This window comes from Hyaena hyaena, unplaced genomic scaffold (assembly GCF_003009895.1).
Source record: "Hyaena hyaena isolate Hyena2069 unplaced genomic scaffold, ASM300989v1 scaffold_361, whole genome shotgun sequence".
Taxonomy (NCBI): domain Eukaryota; kingdom Metazoa; phylum Chordata; class Mammalia; order Carnivora; family Hyaenidae; genus Hyaena; species Hyaena hyaena.
Window position 1 is genome coordinate 498,353 of NW_024080991.1, and position 21,819 is coordinate 520,171.

Here is a 21,819-nt window from a genome sequence, read left to right on the forward strand (position 1 = left end):
AACAACATTGCTTTGGATTTATGGCATTTCAGGGCAAATTTACACCATTATTTTTTTACTGTCCTTCCTTGTATTCATCCCCACAGTTACAATACCTGGCCAGCTTATCTAAAATTTCATTCCTCATGTAGTTGTTGCAACAAGTATTCTGATCAATAACATCAACAGTCAGAAGGGGCCATATGTTCTGCTCAAGTGAAGCACAACTATTCTGGGTCTGAAATTCTCCAATCCACAGGATGATGCTTGACCAATCATGGCGAGCTGTGAGGTATCTCCAGAGGGCTTCGGGAGAATATGATTTGTATTCTGCATTAAGAATAAAATACATTTTATTTTATTATTATTATTTTTTAATGTTTTTATTTATTTCTAGGAGAGAGAGAGAGAGAGACAGCGTGAGCAGGGGAGAGTCAGAGAGAGAGGGAGTCACAGACTCTGAAACAGGCTCCAGGCTCTGAGCTGGCAGTCAGCACGCGCGGGGCTCGAACCCACGAACCGCGAGATCATGACCTAAGCGAAAGTCGGACGCTTAACCGACTAAGCCACCCAGGCGCCCCAAGAATAAAATACATTTTAAAACAGCAATGAATTATGATTACTGACACAAAACTCAACAATAATTAACCTGATAGGATGATCTGCACAAATAACCTATGAATTATTCAGGCCCTCTGCTTCTTTTTGCTATTCTTTTGTGTTCATTTCATAGTCAATACATTAGCTAGAGGAATGTTGCTTCTCATTACTACAGCAGTTAAATCAGACTTAAAAACTAGCTGTGTTTCAATTATCTTTTCAGGCCTCTTCTTCCATTTTCTTTTCATTAATATAAATAAAACTTTGGGGGCACATGGGTGGCTCAGTAGGTTAAGTGCCTGACTCTTGATTTCAGCTTAGGTTATGATCTCATGGTTCATGAGATATCATGGTTCTTTGGACTCTGCATTAACAACACCAAGCCTGCTTGGGATTCTCCCTCTCCTTTCTCTTTCTCTCTCTCCCCCCCCCCCCCCGCCCCCTCCCTCCCTGGCTCATGCTCTCTCATCTTTCTCAAAATAAATAAACAAAAAAACTTTGGCTATAATAGTAAATATAAATTTAACTTTCTATAAATGACTACTATTACCTCTCCCCAGAGCCATCATGTGATATAGATCCTTGGTTTACACGAGAAGAAACTCAAAGACTACTGGAAAAACACAGATGTTGCTTTGAGGCTGGCTAGAGAATTCTTAGCCTTGAAATCTCAATTCACTAAATGATATGGCTTTTCTCTTCCACTATCACATTATAAATCCTTTACAAAAACCTTGAGATATCCCAGAGTCATGGGATTGAGCCCCATTGTCAGGCTCCATGTAGAGCATGGAGCCTGCTTAAGATTCTCTTTCTCTCTCCCTCTCTCTCTTTCCCCCCCTCTCTCTCCCTCTCCCCCTTCTGCCCCTTCCCAGCTCATGTATGCACTCTCTAAAACTTAAAAAAAAATAATAAAAACCTTGAGATAAGAAAGAGATCTTAATTCAATAACTTGCATTTTAAAGCAACTGAGTATTTTCTCTCCAAAAGGAATTCCAAACTGGAGACTCACTAAAATATCCAAATGCCTAATTTAATCTTCATACAGTATGTTTAGATGTTAGTTTCTTTCATACTTGCCTTCTGGACTTATCCTGGGGAGAAGGATGGATTCTTGTGTTAGTTGATTCCACCACTGAGCCCAATTTAACACAATTCTATGGTCCTGTTTGTTAAATTTATCTTTAGGATCTTGTTTCAGGAGTGAGTCCAAAACAGATTTGTGCTTGAAAAAATCCTGTTCCTTCATCCAATACCTAAAACAGTGATATAATTTTTTTTTTAATTTTGAAGGGAAAAGCATCATCCCTTTTAATCTGCTCATGAATTTCTACTCTTTTAGGAAATTAGTAATTCAATACTATCATTTTTCTATTTATTATTTTAAATATATATATGTGATTATACACATATTGAAATGAGACTAAATTCCCTGAGCCCTTTCTGGATGATACAAATTTTATCTCCATAGAGAATGTAAGCTCAGTTCCACATAAAAAAATCTGTGCTAACAATCATAAACTAAACACTGTCCACAATATTTTTTCCATATTTTCAAAAGCAGACTAATAAGACTACCTGGCAAAGGACTGGATCTGCACATTTTCTTGGAAATGTCCTGAATAAAACTTCTCAACTTGATGCACGAAGTTTATAGTTCTTTTTTCATTTTCAGAAAAATAATTTTTTTCTTTTAAAATTTCAACCTTGAATAAAAAGTAATTAAGCAATGACCTCACAAAAACCAAGCACAATTGCAAAACAAACGTCATTAGTTTAAATGCCATTTAAGAATTGTATTTTGAATTTCTGAGGTATGTATATATTCACAGATATTTTCTTTTACCACAAATGCAAAACAATCATTAAAAAAAACAAAGGAGTTCTCATACTTTTACTTACTAGATTAGTTGAATATTAATTCATTTTGAACTTTCACCAAGGTTTACTATAAGATGTAAACTACATAGCCTCATCTTTACCTACCAAAAAGTCCCGTATATCTTTATCGGTTGTATAGAAGCAGATCTTGAGCAACTGGTCTTTTACATTAAAGCCCTGTAATAAAGAGAAAAACTTAAAAACCTTTATATTTTTTAATAGGGCTATTTTAAACATAAATATATGTTGGGTAAAGAAATATCTAGTATAGACATGTATCCCGTTAGAATTCTACAGCTTTTCTGCTCTTGTCAACACTCATACTCTTTATCTTACATATATACTGCCTATCCCTTAAGTCCATTTTGCCAGAACAAAGGCAGCATATAGAACAATTTAAGGTAATGCTAGGCTGCCATATGACCAAAACTGGAGGTATCTGCTTTAATGATTCACTTGAAAACAAAAGTTAGTGCAAATCACAACCCTTGCATGGTTTCACTCTGTACCTCCACAAAGTTGCCATGAAGAAGCCCCGATCATGCAGATTAGGGCCCGGTCTCAGCTTAGTCCAGGAGGCCCAACTCCAGCACTTCCCCTTCTCAAATGAAGTAAAACCACAGACCACAAAACCAAAAAATAAGCCATTAGCTCAAATGGAGATGTAAGGGGTCACATGAACAACCCAGAATGTTTCTCAACAAATGAGGTTCTGTGCACGCTTTGACACACGTGAAGGAGAAGCAAGGTCTCCTTCTAGTCACAGTGCCAAGTGTAACAGAGAACAAATGATAGAAACTCCCAATAAAAAAAGTCTCTTCAAAGAAAAGTTCTCAGTACTTGGGGCACCTGGGTGGCTCAGTCAGTTAAGCGTCCAGCTTTGGCTCAGGTCATGATCTCGCAGTTTGTGGGTTCGAGCCCCACGTTGGGCTCTGTGCTGACAGCTAGCTCAGAGCCTGAAGCCTGCTTCAGATTCTGTATCTTCCTCTCTGACCCTCCCCTGCTCACACTCTATCTCAGAAATTTAAAAAAAAAAAAAAAAGTTCTCAGTACTAAAGAACATTTCTATTATTTCCCAGTAAAAGCTATACAAATTTCTTAATTTGTGATACAACCATCAATACAAAACAATTTTTATATCAATCAGAAACTGCATTAAATATAGAGATCTTCTCTTACATTAGAGACTTCAAGATCAGACACTTTATGCGACTCACCATGTTCTTCAAAAGTTCGGAGGCTTCCTTTATATTGTTCTTTTTCAAATTGTCAAAGACCAAATTTAGACCTATTCTAATCAGCTCCTCAAGTCTTTGAGCAGAATGACTGTTAATCCTGAAGAAAGTCTGTGCCTCTGGTATTTTGTTGTTCAAAATAGCACTGGAAATAACTTCCTAAGAAAAGGAGGAAACATATTTGCCTTTTAAGTTCCTTTTAATTTCCTTATTATGATTATCAACATGGGACTTAAATATTTATTGAACACCCAATGGATCTTTATTGAAAACCTACCACTAGATTGGGTGCTTTGCACAGGAGAGATGAAGTCGACTGAAACACAGACCTTGCTTTTAGACTAGTGGCAAATACACAAAGTATTGCGTATAGTCACATATGATAAAGGTGACGATGCAGATATCCCAGGGTCCAGAAGAGAAGCATCTAAATAAAAGAGGTAACAACAAAAGAAAAGCCTTCCTAGTAGAGAGGACTAATAAGGTGAAACTTGAAAGGCAAGTAAGCATTACATTCATATACTGAAGAAAGAGGATAAGTGTCCCAAAAAGAGGGAATATGTACTGAGGCATAAAGGTAAGAAACAATATCAGTCTTTGGGAAACTCCAAATTACTTAATTTAGCTGGAGAAAAAACTGGACATAGTAGCAGATGAGATTTGAAAGAAAAGCAGAGGTTCCATCATGAAGGGCGTTATATGTGGGAGATGGACTGTATCCTGAAACTTATGTGAAGACACTGAAGGATCTTAAAAGCAAAAGGTGACATAATCAGGTATACATTTTAGGAAGAATGTTCAGGTAGCAAAGTAGAGAATGGACTGAAAGGGATTCATGCTCTAGACAGTAAGGCATTAGAAGGTTACTGCAAAAATCCTAGTAAGAAGGAATAAAGACATATACTGAAGACCTATACCCAAGACAAACAGAATAGGGACATTCTTTTTTTTTTTTTCTTTAAGTTTATTTATTTATTTTGGGAGCGAGGGAGAGAGAGCGTGCATGTGCATGTGCACACAGGATGGGGAGAGACAAAGAGAGAGGAAGAGAGAAAGAAACCCAGGCAGGCTCCACACCATTAGTTCAGATCCCAATGCCAGGCTCAAACTCACAAACCAGGAGATCATGACCTGAGCCCAAGTTGGATGCTTAACCAACTGAGCCACTCAAGTGCCCCAAAATAGGGGCATTCTTAACCTGGGGCTTTCGAGGAGTCTGTAAATCCCATGAAGGCTTATGCAAATTGTATGCATGTGTAGATGCACACAATCACATGCATATTTTTGAAGACAGAGTCCACAGCTTTCATCAAAGTAGGCTATAACCTTTCAAACAGTTAAAAATCAATTATTTTAAGCAAAAAGGCCAGAGGACCATGAATGGCACCTTGGAGCACATTAAAGTATGGAAAAACAGGAAGTGAAACCTGCAAAGGAGAATGAAAAAGAGAAGCCAAAAAACGTAAAGGGAAAGTCAAGTAACTTTTGGATAGACGGATAGAGAAAGAGATACAGAAAATGCAATCACACCAGATACTTTCCTGTTACTCCAACCCAAGAACAGCAGTCCTGTGGACCTGACAGTATGTCACACTTAGCACTTTCACTCCCTAGTGAGTCTGATCATCTGGGTTAAGCTATTTTGGTCTTTGTCTTTCCAAAGCCAATACTCTCCATGGGGGTAGAGGGATTCTTCCCATTCCCAGGCTTAAAGAGGGCAGCACGTTATGGTTGTACTAATTTCTACTATAAAAACAAAGGCAAGCAGGTGAGCTAGAAAATTTAACTGACAAGATATCTTAACTAGAATCTGAGATAGGACTCAAATCGCGTATACTTCTAGGAAATAATGCCATAAAATAAAAGTCTCCTAAGATCAAACCACCAGGAGCAATATGATTTACCCAAAGGTTAGGCAGAATGCTTAAGTCCAAAATGCCAGGCGTTAGCCATTGAGGAAGTATTGTTAAGAGTCCGCCCCTTCACAAAAGTTTGGGTTTGGGTGCCTGTCACTGGATCTAAGTGGGCAGATATGGCATTATGAATTAAGAGGGAACCTCTCTGTGTTCTAAATTAAATACACAGGATTGTAGACATAAATTTGAAATTATGTCCAGAGATCTCAAAATCTATAAAACCTAAACTCCAAACCTATAAGACCTTGCCAAAGATTCTGAATTACAAATGTACAGATTCTAAATTCCGGTTTTCAATTTGTTTTCTCAGATCCTCTAAATCTGGCAAATAAAAGAAGTGATAATTACTCATATTTACCTCAACACTGAGTTTCTCCCATATATCGCTGTCTCTTACTTCGGGGACATTTTCATTTACATCATATTCATCTACGGTATCTATTATCTTCCAAGGAAACTTTATCATGAAGGTTCGAAGTTCATTAATGTAGCTGGTCAGTATGTTCACTCCTTGCTGTAGATGTTCATCTAGTTCTGTGGAAAATACCAATTTGCCAATTTCATACATATAAAAATATATGTGTGTATATACAGATGCATATATAGAAGGAGAGCAAGAACTAGAGAGAAGGAATAAACCATAAGCTGTTATAAAGAATTCTAGAAAATTCCAAAATTTAAACTCAGTGTTTTCAAATTTCAAACAAAAAATCTGAGTTTTTCCTATTTACAAGTAGCTCTGTGTTTTAACATAACCCTTTACACATTGATTAGTCCTTTCTGTCAATTTGCCCAGTGCTGGAACCCCATTTCACTCACTCAGTTACACACTAACTTTTCTCAGCTTTAGGAAATAGCACTCTCTTGGCTTATGTTCTCTCACGCAATAGTACCACTGGGATTTCTGTCCTGACACAAGGATAGGGCAGTTGCACCCCTTTGCTGCTATCTTACCTTCATTGTGAAGAAAAAGCTCCTTTATTTGTTTGTTAAGAAAAGACAGTGTAAGATTAAGCAACTGTTCTGAAAAATGTTTGCTTTGGGTTTCAGAATCACTTTCTCTAATTGCTGAGCAAAGTAAATCCAATGCTGGTGTCAGCATTTCCACATCTGAGAAAGAACCAAAGAAATTAACATGAACACCAGTATCCTCCTAATAAAACTAACATATTAAAATATGTTACAATTTTTTTTAGGAACAAAACAGGTATATTTCTATCGGATTACCTGATATAGAGGATAGTGCAGTATGAATGGATACTATGAAAGACATATAATACAAAGACACATAATACTATGAAAGACACATAATTTATGGAGGGGGGAGTAGATGTGCACTCGTGCATCAGGGGAAGGGTAGAGGGAGGGAGGGAGTGAGGGAGGAGGGAGAGAGAATCCTAAGCAAGCTCCACACCCAGCTCAGAATTCTACTCAGGGCTCCATCCCACGACCCTGGGATCATGAGCTGAGCCAAAATCAAGAGTTGGATGCTCAACCTACAAAGCTACCCAGGCCCCACAAATATATTTTATTTGAAATAAAAATGCTTACACAGCTCAACAGGTCACTTGGAATCAGGCTTGCTTGACTGTATTACTGAGCAAAAACAAAGCTGAAGCACAAACACCCTTCTATTTTGACATGTATTTGGAGATAGGTAGGAAGACACTGCTTGTTTTAAAATCTGACCTTCCCTTAAGGCCTGGTCATAGAAGTGTGAACAATATAAATGAATCCATCATTACCAGCTGTCATATCATATCTATGTCATTCTGAAATCACACATATACCAGCCAGTACACTAGGAAAGGGTTGCTAATATCACAGTTACATTTGAGTTCTTGGCAGGCAGGAATTAGGAAGAGGAATTTGCAACAAGCTGTACTTCCTTTTTAGAACAAATCACTAGTATTCCCTTAAATAACAAGTTACAAGAGAAAGATACTGCCTAGAATGTAATCTTTTCACTTTGGTTCATTTTTAGTTTTTGTTTGGGATTTACATAGTTGTCTGATTCACCTGCTTATAGTATAATCCTGCCACAAAGTATTAAAGCACAAGATATCTATTATTCCTTCAATATCAGTATTTTTCAAGTTTTATACCCTACTACATCCCCACTATGTTAGCAGTTCTTAAATAATAAAAACCAGTAAGTGGGTAAAATTCATCTACAAATGCAGATGTTGGATGCCTGGGTGGCTCAGTGAGTTAAGCATCGGACTTCAGCTCAGGTCATGATCTTGCGGTTCATGACTTCAAGCCCCACGTTGGGCTCTGTGCTGACAGCTCAGAGTCTGGAGCCTGATTTAGATTCTATTTTTCTCTCTCTCTCTGCACCCCCCCTTCCCCACCTCGTGCTCTGTCTCTGGATCTCAAAAAATAAGTATTAAAATTTTTTTAATAAGAATGCAAATGTCAGGGGGCGCCTGGGTGGCTTAGTCGGTTAAGCGTCCGACTTTCGCTTAGGTCATGATCTCGCGGTTCGTGGGTTCGAGCCCCGCGTCGGGCTCTGTGCTGACTGCCAGCTCAGAGCCTGGAGCCTGTTTCAGTCTGTGACTCCCTCTCTCTCTGACCCTCCCCTGCTCACGCTGTCTCTCTCTCTCTCTCCTAGAAATAAATAAATATTAAAAAAAAAATGCAAATGTCAGTAACTGTAATGGTTCTAGAAGGGAAGGAGACAATGAGGGAAGAGGAAAAAAAAAAAAGCAAACACATTCATGTGCAGGGAATGTGGTTCAAGTCTTTGGACTTAAAAACAACGTTCCCAGGGAAGCTGATTGTAATGGAATTTCCAGAAAACTTCCTTTGCCCCCTCAAAAGGACCTGGAAAGCCCAATACAAACTTTTGAACACTACATTTACGAGACGTGTTAAATGATGACCAAAGCAGTCAGAAGGATGAACATGTTTTCCATTCATCTTGTTTGTAGCATAGCCTCTTTAGCTGTTGGTGGATTAGTAAAAACCACTGAACTACCAGAAGTGCTTTGAAGGATAGGATAGCAAAGTACCAAGCATATTATGTCTCTATCAGTAACAGGGCTTCATGGATAGGAAAATATTCTAAACAGTAAAATGACTCCAGAATAGATCTCCTTCTCCATTATTAAATGTGGCAGAATTAAAAAAAAAAAATACAAGTAGATTCAGTGAAAACAGAAAATTAAAATGTAGAGAACACAAAAGAATCCAGACAATGCTATAGGTTCAACAGTACTCCATGAGGCTAGAAACCTGCTAACTTTGAAAGCCCTAGCAAAATACATTTCAAAAATTTTTAGTTTTATTTTTAAGTGATCTCTACATTCAACATGGGGTTCCAACTCACAACTGCAAGATCAAGAGCTCAGGCTATACTGACTGAGCCAGGCAGGCTTACACGTAAAAATGCTCAAAACACCACTCTTGTTTAGAAATTAGTTATATATCATATGACCACATGTTGAATCCTTTCTTTCTCTACATGCTGAAGAAACCTACATTAGCCTTTAAACATTCCTCATTTCTTTGCCACTCTTGTAGCTGAGTATCTTGTTCTAGTCGATTGTGCTGTGGGTAACTGGAAGCTGCTGGCACAAGGCCTTGAATGTGGTGTCTGATGCTGTTTGATAGTCTTCACTATTTGCTGTCTGATAATCACTTTCTGCATGCTCTATGACTTGGTAGTTTGGACTTCATTTGAAACTACTGAATCCTGTACATCTTTTTGACTAACTGAACATTGCCATCTTAATAACAGTGAAAATGAATTTCTTGTTTACTTTTTAAACTTTATTTTGAGAGAGAGAGAGAGAGAGAGAAACAAGCAGGAGAAGTGGCAGAGAGAGAGGGAGAGAATCTCAAGCATGCTCCCCACCATCAGCACAGAGCCCGATGCAGGGCTCGAACTTATGAACTGTGAGATCAGGACTTGAGCCAAAATCAAGAGTTGGATGCTTAACCAATTGAACCACCCAGGCCCCCCGTGAAACTGAATCTTAAGTACTCCAATCACCTGGGCTGTAGGTGGTGTGATGGTGAACTTCCACTCTGAACTCTATCATTCCAGAAGTTTTTAGGCTGAAACTGATAGTTTCAATGCATGCAGTAATGGTCTGTTGCCCATCTATAGTTTTAGCATATATCGTACAGAAGCCATTGGAATCATGATCTTTCTCATTGGCCCTTAAGGCATTGTCACATGATTCTCTCCAAGACTTCAGACTTCAATCTACGTCTCTAGCTGGGGGTCACTTGCTTCTTTCCATAAATGATCAGACTTAAAGAAAATTTTGTTTCTTGGATCTAAAAATCTACTATTACCCAGGTCACTGTGTTCTGTAATTAAGACCTGATCTTCTATCCTTCCATCTTCACAGGTGTGAACTGACCCATGTTATACTGGGCAAATGCATATGCTGCCCCTTCCTTGAGGAGATCATTCTTAAGTAGTCAGATATTGTTGAACACTTCATTAAATTCCCCTGAGGGTGCATGAGTGATGAATTTAGCAGCTATGCGTACCTTCTCCTCCTCTGACACCCAATCCTTGAAGTTGGCCATCTTGGGCTGTTTAGACACAATGGTAATATTTTTAAGCAAAAACAAGGACCAGTGTCCTTGTTGCAAAAGCTCACAAAACTTTTATGAAGTCTTGCCTGCAAACATTAGTGATTCTACTTACTGTTAGTCATTAATTACTGGTATTACTAGTAATTACCATTTTACTAACCACCTAATGCTATATATTAAGTATTGGGCTTTGTGTTTTATAAATGCTATGTCGGTTTTTTCATTTTCAACAATCCTGAGATGTAGGTGTTGTAGCCGTTTTTCTTTTCTCTTTTTTTTTTTTTTTCAAATAGTTTATTGTCAAGTTGGTGTCCATATAACACCCAGTGTGTAGCCGTTTTTCTATCAATGAGGAAACTGAGGTTAAGAGGGATTAAAATAATTTGTCCATGCTAATTTGGAAAGTAAATGGCGGAGCCAAAATTTGAACTTCAGCCTGATTCCAAAGCCATCCTCTTAAACATGCAGGTGAAAAAAACAAGGGCGGGCTCCTGAAGTCTCCATTTGCTAGCTGTGAGCCCTAATAAAGGGGTTCCTGTTTATCTCAGCATTGGCCCAACCTTCAGAATTGCATTGAGCATGATGGGAAACCTGGGATTGCCTTTGAGACAGCTGGTAAGCTATTCCCATGCTGGTTTCCTGACTCATTCCCAGCACTTAGGGCAGGGCAGTGCAGGTGACAGGGGAATGAGGAGAAATCACTGACTAAGACCAAACAGTAGAAGTGAATAACAACCATACAGTTGCTGAGGGAATTCCACTTACCACAAACCAGGCCTTTTTCTATAAATTCAAGTAGACTTAAAAAAAAAAAAAAAAAAAAAAAGCAATCAGATGGGCGCCTGGGTGGCTCAGTCAGTTAAGCGTCCAACTTCGGCTCAGATCATGATCTCATAGTTTGTGAATTCAAGCCCCGCGTCAAGCTCTGGGCTGACAGCTCAGAGCCCAGAGACTGTTTCAGATTCTGTCTCCATCTCTCTCCCTCCTCTGCTTGCACTCACTCTCTTTCTTTCAAACATAAAATAAAACATTAAAAAATTAATAAAAAAAAGGAATTGGAGTATTAAAAAAAACATTAGCAATGCAAAAGGGAAGAGACCAAACTGTTCAAGCAAGATGAAATAAAAGAAAATGTTTTTTAAAAAAGAAAATTTCAAATCCATAGTGTCAGTGAGACCACCATATTGATGGAAAAAAAGCAGATTGTCATTTTCTCCATGTAACTAGAGTACAAATTGATAAAACTTTTCTGGGGGACAATTTATCGAGTGTTTAATATAAATCATGTGTCTCTTTGACCTGGAAATGTTACATCTACACATTTATCCCAATAATTGTACACATGTGAAATTATATACACACACACAAAGCACTTATAGCACATTTCCAACAATAGTAAAAACTGGAATCAATCTAAGTGGAGTATGGTTGGGAAAATTATGGTATAGCCCAGTGAAATTCTATGCCACCACAAATAAAGAGTGTATCTATTAACAAGAGACATCTGTAATATACCAATAAGAGACCCAAAAAAGCAGATTATAAAACTTTAAGTGTAAGGAAAAACACATTTTATTACCCTGTACCTCTAAGGAGAGAATATGCATTGCTACCTGGTTGAAGAATAAAAACTAGGTTTCCTGTTTATTAAACAGGAAAGCCAAATCTTGAAAAGAAGCACTGGTAAAGTAGCAAATAAGCAGAAGAGGTAAGCTGAAAAATTTTATAAGAAGTCTCAGTCCATAACTCAGCCATCACTAAACATCTCAGACAGTTGCAAGAGTGAGGAATTTTGCAAATGAATTTTATTCCCTTTTGAGTGAAATTCTCTTGAATTTGAAAGGCCATTTCTTCCTTGCACACTAAAAATACAAACCATAGTATAAGATATGAACAGTAAGCAACCTACTTAGAATGAGAACATTTATAGATTCCTACAACTCTCAAGATTCCACAAAATGCATAAAACGTCATGGTTGAGTTTTAGCAAGTCAGTCAGTCACTAGAAAGCACAATAATTTGAAAGTAACTAAAAAGGTAAAATGATAAATACAAGTGCAGAAGCTTTTTCTACTTACTTTTTAAATATAAATGAGATGAAAAATGATCAAGCTGATCAGGTACAGAAGATTTTGAGGATGGATTCAAAAGATTTTCTTTGCTCTTCAAAAAGAAATCTACTGTGTCCAGCTGACGATTTTCTATCCCAGCCTGAAACAGGAGAAAATCAGAGAAAAATTACAATAGGAAAAAGTTAAGGATATAGACTTTTTTCTAAACTTTATAACTTAACATACTTAGACTGCAGGAGACACAAGGCTATCTGTCTTGCAGCGGTGAGGTTCTGGTGAGGACTCTGACAATGACTATGCAATCTGTGCAAGTCTCTGACTTTTCTGAGCATTGATTTCTGCTTCAGTAGAAACAGGAGGTTAGGTTAGAAAACACTTCCAGCTCTACCATCTGTAACTCTAATACCATTCAAAGCCAGGTTCTTGGGAACTATTATTACAGTTAATATAGTCCATTTGAATTAAAACGTTAATATGATATGAAGTTTACTGAAAAAGCAGGCTAAAAACAGACTCCCAGGGTGCCTGGATGGCTCAGTTGGTTGAGCGTTCAACTCTTGATTTCAGCTCAGGCCATGATCCCAGGGTGGTGGGATCAAGCCCCATGTCCGGCTCTGTGCTGAGTATGGAAACTGCTTAAGATTCTCTCTCTCTCTTTCCCTTTTCTTTTGCCCCTCTCTCCCACTCATGCTCTCTAAAATAAAAAAAAAACATTTTTTAATAAAAAAATAAAAACAGACTCTGATTTCTGATGAGGCATATTAAGGAAGCTTTCCACACAGCATACTTAAAAATCACAGATTAAAACACACACCTTTAAATGCACAGTTGAACTGCAAACAAAAAATCTTCCCAGGATTAACAATGAGGAGAAAGACAAATCCAGAAAAGTAAATACTCTAAAACCAACTGTTGTCTGAAAGATTCTGCAGATTTCTTTTTTTTTTTCAATGTTTATTTTTGAGAAAGTGAGCACAAGCGCAGGAGAGACAGAGAAAGAGAGAGGGACACAGAATCCGAAGCAGGCTCTAGACTGTCAGCTGTCAGCACAGAGCCCGACATGGGGCTTGAACTCACAAACTGTGAGATCATGACCTGAGCCAAAGTCACTTAACTGACTAAGCCACCCAGGGACCCCAATTCTGCAAATTTCTAATGGCTTAAAGCAGGGATTGGAAAACTAAGACCAACCAACCAAATTCAGCCCTTGCCTATTTTTGTAACGAAAGTTTTGTGGGAACATAGCCACACCCATTCACTCATTCATTTACATAGTGTCAATGGCTACAAATGGCACCTCTGAGTAGTTGCAACAGAATCCTACCAGAAAACCCTAAAATACTTACTATCTGGCTCTTTGAAGAAAAAGTTTGCCACTCTTACCCTAAAGCACTGTGCCTAACTAAGAATTACCCGGAGAAAGTTTGTTAAAATGTAAATTGCTAAGCCCTGCCCCCAGAGTTTCTGATTCTGTCATTGTCTCAATGACAATGGAATCCAGAATATAGGCGAAAGTGATCATGAATGTTCTTAAAGAAAAATGCCTACCTATAATTCCACACCTCCCAAAAATATCTTCCAAAAATGACAGCAAAACAGATGTTATTAGATAAAAACTGAGGCTTCAGCACCAGTCAGATTCTCACTAAAAGAGATTCTAAATGATACACTCTAAGTAGAGGGAAGGCCCATAATGGGAGAGGAAATGAAGAGCAAAGGAAATATATCTGTGTATAAAGAGAAGCTTGAGGGACACCTTGGTGACTCAGTTAAGTCTCTGACTTTGGCTCAGGTTATGATCACATGGTTCATGAGCTTGAGCCCCACATCAGGCTCTGTGCTGACAGCTCTGAGCCTGGAGACTGTTTCAGATTCTCTGTCTCCCTCTCTCTGCTCCTCCCCCTCTCATGCTCTGCCTCTCTCTCAAAATTAATAAAAAAAATTTTAAAGAAAAGAAATGAACCTAAATACATAATAATGATGTCTACTTTGGCTTAAATAAATAAAACAGTAACTTGAGTAGGGAAAAAGTAAACAAAGTTAAAGCATTCAATGGTCTTGTATTATCCAGAAGGGTAAAGTTATTAACTTTGGTTTTGATCATATAAATATGTACATTTCCCAGAATATCCTCTATAAGAACATAAACTAGGAGCGCCTGGGTAGCTCAGTTGGTTGAGCCTCTGACCTTGGCTCAGTTCGTGATCTCACCGCTCATGGGTTTGAGCCCTGCATCGTGCTCTGTGCTGACAACTCAGAGCCTGGAGCCTGCTTCAGATTCTCTGTCTCCCCATCTCTCTGCCCCTCCCATGCTCATGTTCTGTCTCTGTTTCTCAATAATAAATTCTAAAAAAATTTTTTTTAAAAAGAACATAAACTGAATATTTAATATCCAAACTACTAGAGGTCACAGGAGTTTCTAGAATGCTAGTCCTGGTCTGTAACCTTGGTGCTGGTTACAAGACTTTCTGCTTTGTAATTATTTGTTCAACCGTGTATGTATTCTGTATACTTTTTTATACATGTTATATTTCACAATAAAAACAAAGTTGATTTATGTAGTTTATTACAGTAAATGAAAGTGGTGGATTCCTATGGTTATATCAAGATTGAGAACAAGTATTCAATAAAATTTCAATACCCATTCATGAGTAAAACAAACCCTGGGGTTCCTGGATGGCTTCATCAGTGAAGTGTCAAACTCTTGGTTTTGGCTCAGGTCATGTTCTCAAGGTTTGATGGATTCAAGCCCTGCATCTGGCTCCGCACTATTAATGCAGAGATTCTCTGTCTCTCTCTCTTTCTGCACCCCCCAACTCACGCTGTCTGGGTCTCTCTTAAAATAAACTTAAAAAAAAAAAAAAAAACACTTCATTGATAAGAGAGAAGTTCATCTTATAAAGGTTTTCTTTTCTTTCTTTTTTTTTTTTTTAACGTTTATTCAATCCTCAAAGACAGAGACAGAGTGCAAGTAGGGGTGGGGCAGAGAGACGGGTAAATGGACGAATGGATAAAGAAAATGGTGTATACACACACACACAAGTTGGAATATTACTCAGCCATCAAAAAGAATGAAATTTTGCCATTTGCAACTATGTGGATGGAGCCAGAATGTAATATGCTAAGTGAAATAAGTCAGAGAAAGACAAATACCATATGCTTTCACTCATATGTAGGATTCATTAACATAGAGGAAGGGAGAGGGAAGCAAACCACAAGAGACTCTTATGAGAGAGCACAAACTGAGGGCTGATGGAGAGATGTGGGTGGGAAATGGGCTAAATAGGTGATGGGTATTAAGGAGGGCACTTGCTGGGATGAGCACCAGGTGGTATATGTAAATGATGGATCACTAAATTCTATACCTGAAACCAATTTTACTATACTTTTTACTATACATGTTTGCTATACATGTTTACTATATATGTTAACATATAAATAAAATGATTTAAATAAAAAGTTGAAAAAACACTATTAATGAAAATTATAAAAATCTCTATACTCTCATCTACTTCTTGTAAGTCATGGAAATTGGAAATGTGTTGGTTTTCTCGAAGTAACATAAAAGGTACAGAAATTAAGAAAAATTAATATATAAAAGCTAAATGTATTTCTTTATACTGGTAACAAACAAAATATAACTTAAAAACATACCATTTACATTATCAATATATAATATAGTTTAAAAATATATAAATATATACATTTAAACATACAGTATTTACATATATATGCACATATATTTAAATATAAACACATATCTAAACCAAAAATAAAGCTAACAAAGGCTGTCAAGCTCTTAATGGAAAAATTGTAAAAATGGTAGTGCTTCATTGAAAGACATTAATGAAGACATGAAAAAAATGGGGAAAGAGACTATGTTTATGGATAGGAATATTAAATGTCCTAAAGATGTCAATTTTTCCCAACTTGATATATAGATTTAACATAATTCTAATAAAAATCTTAACAGTTTTTCATGAAACTTGATAAACTGATCCTAACAGATGGAAGAGGGTTAACGGAGAGAGAATAATGAAGACATTCCTGAAAAAAATAATTGAGGGATTTATAATTAAGACTGGGTAGAATTGACCCAGGATAGGCAAAAACCAATGGAATAAAGCCCAGAAACAAATTCATACATATATGGAAACCTGACACACAGAGATTTTGGTAGTGGTAAAAGGGAGGAGTTTAGAAAAAAATGGTCCTGAGACAAATGGTTATCAATACACAGAGTGTAGGAATAGGTCCCCACCTCACACCATGAGTAATAGAAGTTCCATATGATAAAAGACCTAAATGTAAAAATCATAATTTTGACACTTAGGAAAAAATACAAAGGACAGGAGACTTCAGGACAGGAGAAGTCACAAATTACATGCAAAAAGGAAAATGACTGATTAAAGAAACTACACTAAAATTTAGAACTACATAAAAATTAAAGACCCCACAAAGAAAATAAGCCAAGCCACACATTAGAATATATTCATCCCGCTTAGAAAAAAAAGATTCATATCTAGAATACATTCAACATACAAACTACAAACCAGTAAGAAAAAGACAAACGCCCCAAGGGAGAACAGGAAAAAGACTTGAACAGTCACTTTACAAAAGAAATCCAAATACATATATCAACCCCAATCATCAGAGAAATGTAAACTAAAACACTGTAATATCAGGTAGGCAAAATTTTTAAAAATCTGGATATGCTAAGGGTTGGAAAAGACATAATGAGAACTAACATACATTGCTGGTGAGAACATAAACTGAAAAACCAACTTTGGAAAACTAGAGCATTATTTAGTAAAGTTAACGCACATGTCCCATGACCCAGCATTTCTACTACCACCACAGAGAAACTCTTGCATGTGTGCTACAGTAGATGTGTACTGCTTAGTGACATTGTTCATAATAGCAAACAACCGGAAAAAACCTGAAGGTGGATAAGTAAAGATATATTCATACGATGGGATCCTATATGGAAGTGAAACTGAATAAATTACAGTTATACACATTAACACTGGATGAATCACAAAATATGTTTAGTGTTAAAAAAAAAAGTTCCCCCAAAATATATACAATGATACCATTATATGCAAAATTCAACCAAAGCCAAAACTAAATAGCCTTATTTGAAGATATATTTAAAGGGAGTAAAATAAAGCAAAGCAAGGGCATAGTTAAAATTTTCAGAATGGTAGTTAACTCTGACACTGAGTGATGTAAGAGAAGAGATAGAGAGGGGCACACATTCAAGAATGTTAATCTAGCTCTTGCTGGGACAGTAGGTACAAGATATTTATTATTGTTGTTTTCACTAATACGATATATACTTACCCATTTGTATAAAGGGGAGACTAAGGCCAAAACAATGCTCCATTTACCATGGAATCCTTTTTTAGATGTTTCTAGGAATTTACCCATTTCTTCCAGATTGCCCAATTTGTTGGCATATGATCTTTCATAATATTCTCTTATAACTGTCTATATTTCTGTGGTGATAGTTGTATCTCTCATATACCATGCAATCCTAATTAAAGTCACACACAGGCATGAACACTATGTAAGGACAGAGGCTCTGCAGTCACACTGCCTGGGTTCAAATCCTGGCTAACTACCACCATTCATGTAATATCAGAATACACTATTCATGTATATCCGAATTAGATTTCTTAACCTGTGCTCCCTCATGAATAAAATGGGGTTAATAACAGTATTACCTATAGGACTGATAAGAAGATTAATTACACATTGCTAACATTAATATTTAAGAAAAACAACCATAAGAAAGTAAGTACAATGACTTCTGGGTAACAGATTTATAGGTGACAAATTTTCCTTTTTTTCTCTACTTCTCAAATTTTCTCAATGATATTTTGTAGTGCATAAAAGCAAGTTCTTCAATAAATGGTGCTGGAAGAAATGAGTATCCACATGCAAAAGAATGAAATTGAATCTCTTGCTAATACCATGTACACAAATTAATCAAAATGAATCACAGACCTAAATGTAAAAGCTCAAAACTATAAAACTCTTGTAAAGCTCTATCACCTCAGTTTAGGCAATGGTTTCTTAGATATGAAGCAAAAGCACTGGAGATTTAAAAAAAAGTAAATTGTATCAAAATTAAAAACCTTTGTATTTCAAAGGACATCATCGAGAAGGTGAAAAGATAACCCAGAGAATGGGAGAAAATATTTGAACGTCATCAGATTCTAGTACCCAGAATATATAAAGAACTCTTAGACACAATGATGGAAACAAAAAATTTAGAAATTAAAAATGGACAAAGATTTAAATAGACATTTCTCCAAAGACATATACAAATGGACAACAGGCACATGAAAACATGTTCAACATCATTAGACATTGGGAAAATGCAAATAAAAACCACAATGAGGGGTCTCTGGCTGACTCAGTAGGTAGAGTATGTGACTCTCAATTTTGGGGTCATGGATTCAAGCCTCACACTGAGCACAGAGTTTACCTTTAAAAAAAAAAATACAATGACTTAATTTTGACTTCACAGCTACCAGGATGGTTATAATAAAAAGGTGGAGAATAACAAGTGTTGGTGAGGATGTGGAGCCCTTGCAACCCTCTTCAGACACTGTGGTGGGAACGTAAAACAGTGCAGCTGCTGTGAAAAACAGTTCTGTGGTTCAAAACATTAAGCGACCCAGTAATTCCACTGCTAGGTGTATACCCAAGAGAAATGAAAACACATGATACAAGGGGTGCCTGGGTGGCTCAGTCGGTTAAGCGTCTGACTTTGGCTCAGGTCATGATCTCACGGTTCGTGGGTTCAAGCCCCGCGTCGGGCTCTGTGCTGACAGCTCAGAGCCTGGAGCCTGCTTCGGATTCTGTGTCTCCCTCTCTCTCTGACCCTCCCCGCTCACACTGCCTGCCTCCCCCCACTCAGGAATAAAAAAAAAACATTAAAAAAAAACACATGATACAAAACTTGTACACCACTGTTCACAGGATTACTTACAATAGCTAAAAAGTGGAAATAACCCAATCTATATCAACTGATGAATGAACAAAATGGGGTACAATCATATAATGGAATATTATTCAGCTATACAAAAAAGGATACCGATACATGCTACAACATCAATGACCCTTGAAAATATGCTATGTGAAAGAAGCCAGTCATAAAAGGCTACATGTTTTATACTTCTATTTATAGGAAATGTCCAGAATTTTTGGAGTAGTGAAGATGTTCTGGAATTAGTGGTGACAGTTGTACAACCCTGAATACACTAAAAATCAGTGGACTGTATTCTTTAGATGGGCAAATTTTATGGTATGTGCATTACATTTTAATAAAGCTGTCATTAAAAATACAAACACATATAACATTATTAACCTTCAGGGGCTGAATGATCTACAGTAAAGTACCCTGCCTTTGATTCTAGTTCCAGTTCTTATCAGTATTGCTATAGGGCCACTCACTCAACCATTCCGGGCCCAAGGTTTTTCATCTGTAAAATGAAATGAATAAAAATTATCCAGGGGCACCTGGGTGGCTCAGTCGGTTTAGCCTCTGACTCTCTGATTTTGGTTCAGGTCATGATCTGGTGGTTTGTGAGTTCAAGCCCCACGCTGGGCTCCATACTTACAGTGCAGAACCACTTAGGATTCTCTCCTTTCCTCCCCGCGCCCCCCCCACCGCCACCCCTCCTCTGGCCTTGGCCTCTCCCTCTCTCTACCCCCCCAAAATAAATAATAATAAACTTAAAAAAAAAAAACTATTCAAACCATCTCATGTGGTTATTTTAAGACAAAACTAGATAATGCATATAAAAAAGTGTGAACTATAAAATGTTATACAAATTTTTCAGTTTATGTTGCTTCCATAGCTGGATTAGAAGAGTAGGGACCAGAGGCGCCTGGGTGGCTCAGTCAGTTGAGCACCTGACTTCAGCTCAGGTCATGATCTGACAGTTCGTGGGTTTGAGCCCCGCATCGGGCTCTGTGCTGCCAGCTTGCTCAGAGCCTGGGGTCTGCTTTGGATTCTGCATTTCCTTCTCTCTCTCTCTCTGCCCCTCCCCCATTCTCACTCTGTCTCTTTCAATAATAAACAAATGTATAAAAAAAATTTTTTTTTAAGAAGAGTAGGGACCATAAAGTAGAAATAAAGGTCACTCTTGTTTATGATTTCCATAGCTTGCTTCTACTTCATTTAGTCTTATCATCTTATTGTTGCCTCCTTTCTTGCAACTTTTTTAGTGTTTAATTTTATATCTTTTAAGGCCAATAAAGGTAAACTCATAAGCAGAATTCATGTGTTGAAATAACCAGAACTAAGCAAATGGTTGGGTAAAGACTATAGCTCTTTTTGTTGCTAGGTTAAAGGAATTCTCCCAAACTTCAGTCAAGTAAGAGTGTATGGCAGAAAACCATCAAGCAAAGTCATGTGGACATTTCACACTGTTACCTCCAGTGCATGGATGGGGATTGAGCATCTCCCCCAACCATTCAGATGGCAAAGAGAGTCCACGGTGCTGGCACTTCCATGGATCATTAGTCTATTTAAAAACTCCTCCTGAGTCAATCCAAACAAAATCAGAGACAGTCCATTTTCTGCAGGAAAAATAAGTTACTTTAAATAAATTATGAGGATTTAGGCTTTAGGTTTATGACATGCATTAATTTCTAATTAAACAATACTTCACTGCTATAATTACAAATATATGTATTGGGCACCAGGTACTACTATGGCCATAGTTAATGCATCATGATTTTTTAATGTTTTTAAAGAAGAGTTTTATTTTTTAAACGATGGACCACAGGGCAAATTCTAGGAAGAACAACGCTGTGAAATAGTACTCAATCTCACGTTTCTCCTTTATATTATCCCCACAATCAATGCCTGGAATTTTTAACTATTTACAGAGATGTCACATTTCTGATTCACTAAGGTAAAACCAATAGCATGCTCTTGACACACAGAAATAAAGGATTTCCAAATCTAAGGTATTAAAGAAGACATACATAGTTCAATCACATCACTCAATAGCTTTGTGGGAGGTTACATCATAACTGCTGAGTGAGAAATATCAAACAGGTGGTGAGACAAGTGCCAGAAAAAACTAACAAGAAAGCAGTTCATCTAAGAGAACTGAAATTTAGCTCCAACCCATAAATTACTACGCAGGAATGTGGGCCTAGTGTCACCAGATCTAATAATTTTTCAATAACAGCTAGAAATCCTCTAATTTTACATGTTTGTAATAAATAAAGTCTTTGTTAAAAAGCCTAGAGAGCGCAAGCCAAACAGAATAAATCTGCAGTGCACACATGGCCCACAAGCAGCCAACTTACTAGTGTCACTTGCACAGACAAGTAGAGACTCCCTGGGTTAAAACCAACCTTTACTACTCTTTCACTTCCTTTGACTTTAGTGTCAGAGCGTTTAGCGGAGCAAAAATAACCTTAATTAAAAATCAAATAGATGAAACAACAGTACCACAAGTAAAACCAAATTTCCCCAATGAAAGATTACCACTTAGAGAAGAATGTAGGCACTAACATCACCAGAGCAGAAGTAAAATATGCTAAGAAAGCACA

General features: G+C 37.3%; 1 protein-coding gene and 1 pseudogene across 2 annotated transcripts in view; both read right to left on the reverse strand.

The window, feature by feature from the left end:
• The window catches only part of SPG11 (SPG11 vesicle trafficking associated, spatacsin), an 82,088-nt gene that overhangs the window by 46,748 nt on the left and 13,521 nt on the right, over positions 1-21,819 (reverse strand). For both annotated transcript variants that reach the window (XM_039250081.1, XM_039250082.1), the window contains 9 exons: positions 20,687-20,832; positions 12,244-12,376; positions 6,566-6,721; positions 5,970-6,145; positions 3,678-3,854; positions 2,566-2,637; positions 2,158-2,285; positions 1,660-1,835; positions 96-309 (listed from right to left, as the gene is read on the reverse strand). In XM_039250081.1, the coding sequence (XP_039106012.1) occupies positions 96-309; positions 1,660-1,835; positions 2,158-2,285; positions 2,566-2,637; positions 3,678-3,854; positions 5,970-6,145; positions 6,566-6,721; positions 12,244-12,376; positions 20,687-20,832 (1,378 nt within the window). The remainder of the gene's footprint in view (positions 1-95; positions 310-1,659; positions 1,836-2,157; positions 2,286-2,565; positions 2,638-3,677; positions 3,855-5,969; positions 6,146-6,565; positions 6,722-12,243; positions 12,377-20,686; positions 20,833-21,819) is intronic.
• On the reverse strand, positions 9,103-10,156 carry LOC120243825 (annotated as a pseudogene).